The 2,208-nt window shown below is 40.4% G+C and overlaps 1 protein-coding gene across 1 annotated transcript; it reads right to left on the minus strand.

Annotated features, from left to right (window-relative positions):
- Positions 1 to 811: 811 nt before the first annotated feature.
- On the minus strand, positions 812 to 2,192 carry LOC106944167 (alpha-1,3-mannosyl-glycoprotein 4-beta-N-acetylglucosaminyltransferase A-like). Its single transcript, XM_015027395.1, has 2 exons — positions 1,915 to 2,192; positions 812 to 1,357 (listed from the first exon to the last, which is right to left on the minus strand). The coding sequence occupies exons 1-2, from the start codon at positions 1,996 to 1,998 to the stop codon at positions 1,148 to 1,150; spliced, it is 294 nt and encodes a 97-aa protein (XP_014882881.1). The 5' UTR covers positions 1,999 to 2,192; the 3' UTR covers positions 812 to 1,147.
- Positions 2,193 to 2,208: the final 16 nt, after the last annotated feature.

A 2,208-nucleotide genomic window follows, 5' to 3' on the forward strand; every position in this document is an offset into this window, starting at 1 on the left:
AGACTCAAAAAATTGTAAGAGCAGCTGTGCAGGGGGGCCCAAACAAATATTTTGTCAGGGGGCCCACGAGTCCTGGCAGCTCCCCTGGTCTCTTCCAGCGTTTCATCAGATTGTTTTTTGAAGCAGAAATTAACCCTAGTGGTCCAAGAGAAGGAACTTTGTCATCTAATGACGGATGTCACTGTGCATCAGATTCATGAATGAATCAGAAACATGCAAGTAGTTTTATTCTTGCTTGTGGCCTTTGGCAGCAGCTTTGTGTTCCTACCGCTGCATATGACCCTCTGCATTCGTTAACCCTCATAGCGCCAAATTTTATTTTTTTTCTCCACGGAATGCACCTCGTGAGCCAGTGGCAAAAACTACTTACACCCTTGATAGATACTTAAAAAGAAAAAAGCTAGCAAACTAGCAAGGGTATGTTAGAGCTTGGCTAGCAGTAGCCTCAATTGCCTTAGGTCACAGAAATCATTGGCGGCGTCTGAACATGATTCAAAGTTTTGCCTGACAGAAAATTTCTGCAAAAACAAGAAAACAGAAAAAAAATTACGAGATTAAATATTCTTGTCACGACAAAATTTAACGTATCTAAGGCCAAAATACAGATTTTTTTTTTTTTTTTTTTTTACCAATTTAAGACATTTTAAGGCATTACTTTTAGATACATGAAGACTTTTTAAGGATGTGGAGACACCCTAAATACCAAAGAAATGCAATGTGTCATTTTACGTTTAAACCGTACAAATTACACTGATGGTATGAATTTATATGTATGATGTATCTTAACTGGCAAATGTTTTTTTTTCAATGATTTAGGTCAGTTTGTTGAAGATAAAAAAAATCCTTCCTTATCCTTTTGATATGCTCAGTTATGATACACATAAAGGGTAAAGTATAAGAAGCAAACACACCCTAAAACAGTTGATTTAAGATTAAACTGTTTCAGTTGAATCTTAAATCATCTGTTCAGTAAACACACAGTTTACTGAGAATTCACTAAACTGACTGTGTGTTCAGTCAGTTCAGAAGCTTTAAATTCTGCTTCCAAGACTGGCTCAAAGTGCAGAAAGTATCATCTGCTCACACTTCCCCAGCTGTAGTATATCAACAGGCTGTTAATCATCTCCCCATCAGGCTGATCAAAAAGCTAAAACACGACTGACCCAGCTATGTGGATGGGCTGAGGGAAGCTGAAGAGGATGTAGTCGCCCTGGACCGGCGTCAAAGCCCACATGAAGTCACCTCCTTTGTAAAGCCGCTCCAGGCTGTGCTGCTGGTAGTGCTTCATGCTGGTGTTCACCGCAGCAGTTGGGTTACTGTGAACCTGAAACAAACCCTGTTTCCCAAAGTCCTTATCCTGCAGCGGAGGAGAGGCAGGAGGGAATAAGATAAACGTGGTATCAGATGAGGAGAGCAGCATTTCCACTGCCATGAACAGTATGAACTCTAGCAGGGGAGATGGATCGTTGCTTCTTCCTGCTCCCTTTTCGAACACCTTCAGTTCTGCCCTATAAAATATCTTGCAGAAAATGTTTAGCTATTTGTTTTTATTATTATTACTTTCTTGTTTTTGAAATTGTGTGAAACAAAGACAGACTGCTACGACAGATTTTGCCTAAGCACAGCATCACCATCCACAGATTGTAGGATTATAGGAGCTACTACAGCATTTAAATTCCCTTTGGGAAAAATAAAGTCTTTTGGAGTTGCATCAGTTCTTTGTCAGGATTTTAATTTTTCATCCAGAAAATGGTTTTCTGATCAAGAGAAAAAATAAGTATGATTGGATCAATTCTTTCTCTCCATGGAGTCATTTACATGTAATCAATGAAGCTGTCTGCTGCTTTTGTGGCATTCTGACGTTAGCTCCACACAGACGGCACTCATCGTGACAGAGGTCAGAGGTGCACTCACCTTCAGACGCTGCAGTTTTCCAGGCAAAGAGGAATGAAGACCAACATGCTGGAAGAGTGAGGGCTTGTATCTCCTCCTCAGCATTGCCTTCTGTAGATCACAGTGTTTCTGCAAATGAAACCCACTGATGATTAGTGAGAGCAGAGATCACGTGTTGGAACACCCAAGATAGTCATTATTATACTGATATGCTGCATGCAGAAGCTGAAGATAAAATTAAAAGTCTCCAAAAGGCTAAATGAAGACATCTGGAGAGATCCACGGCTAGATCCCCATCAGGGCTGGATCCCTAAT

This window comes from Poecilia latipinna, unplaced genomic scaffold (genome assembly GCF_001443285.1).
Source record: "Poecilia latipinna isolate Pla-1442-1.1 unplaced genomic scaffold, P_latipinna-1.0 Scaffold7184, whole genome shotgun sequence".
NCBI classification, from domain to species: Eukaryota; Metazoa; Chordata; class Actinopteri; order Cyprinodontiformes; family Poeciliidae; genus Poecilia; species Poecilia latipinna.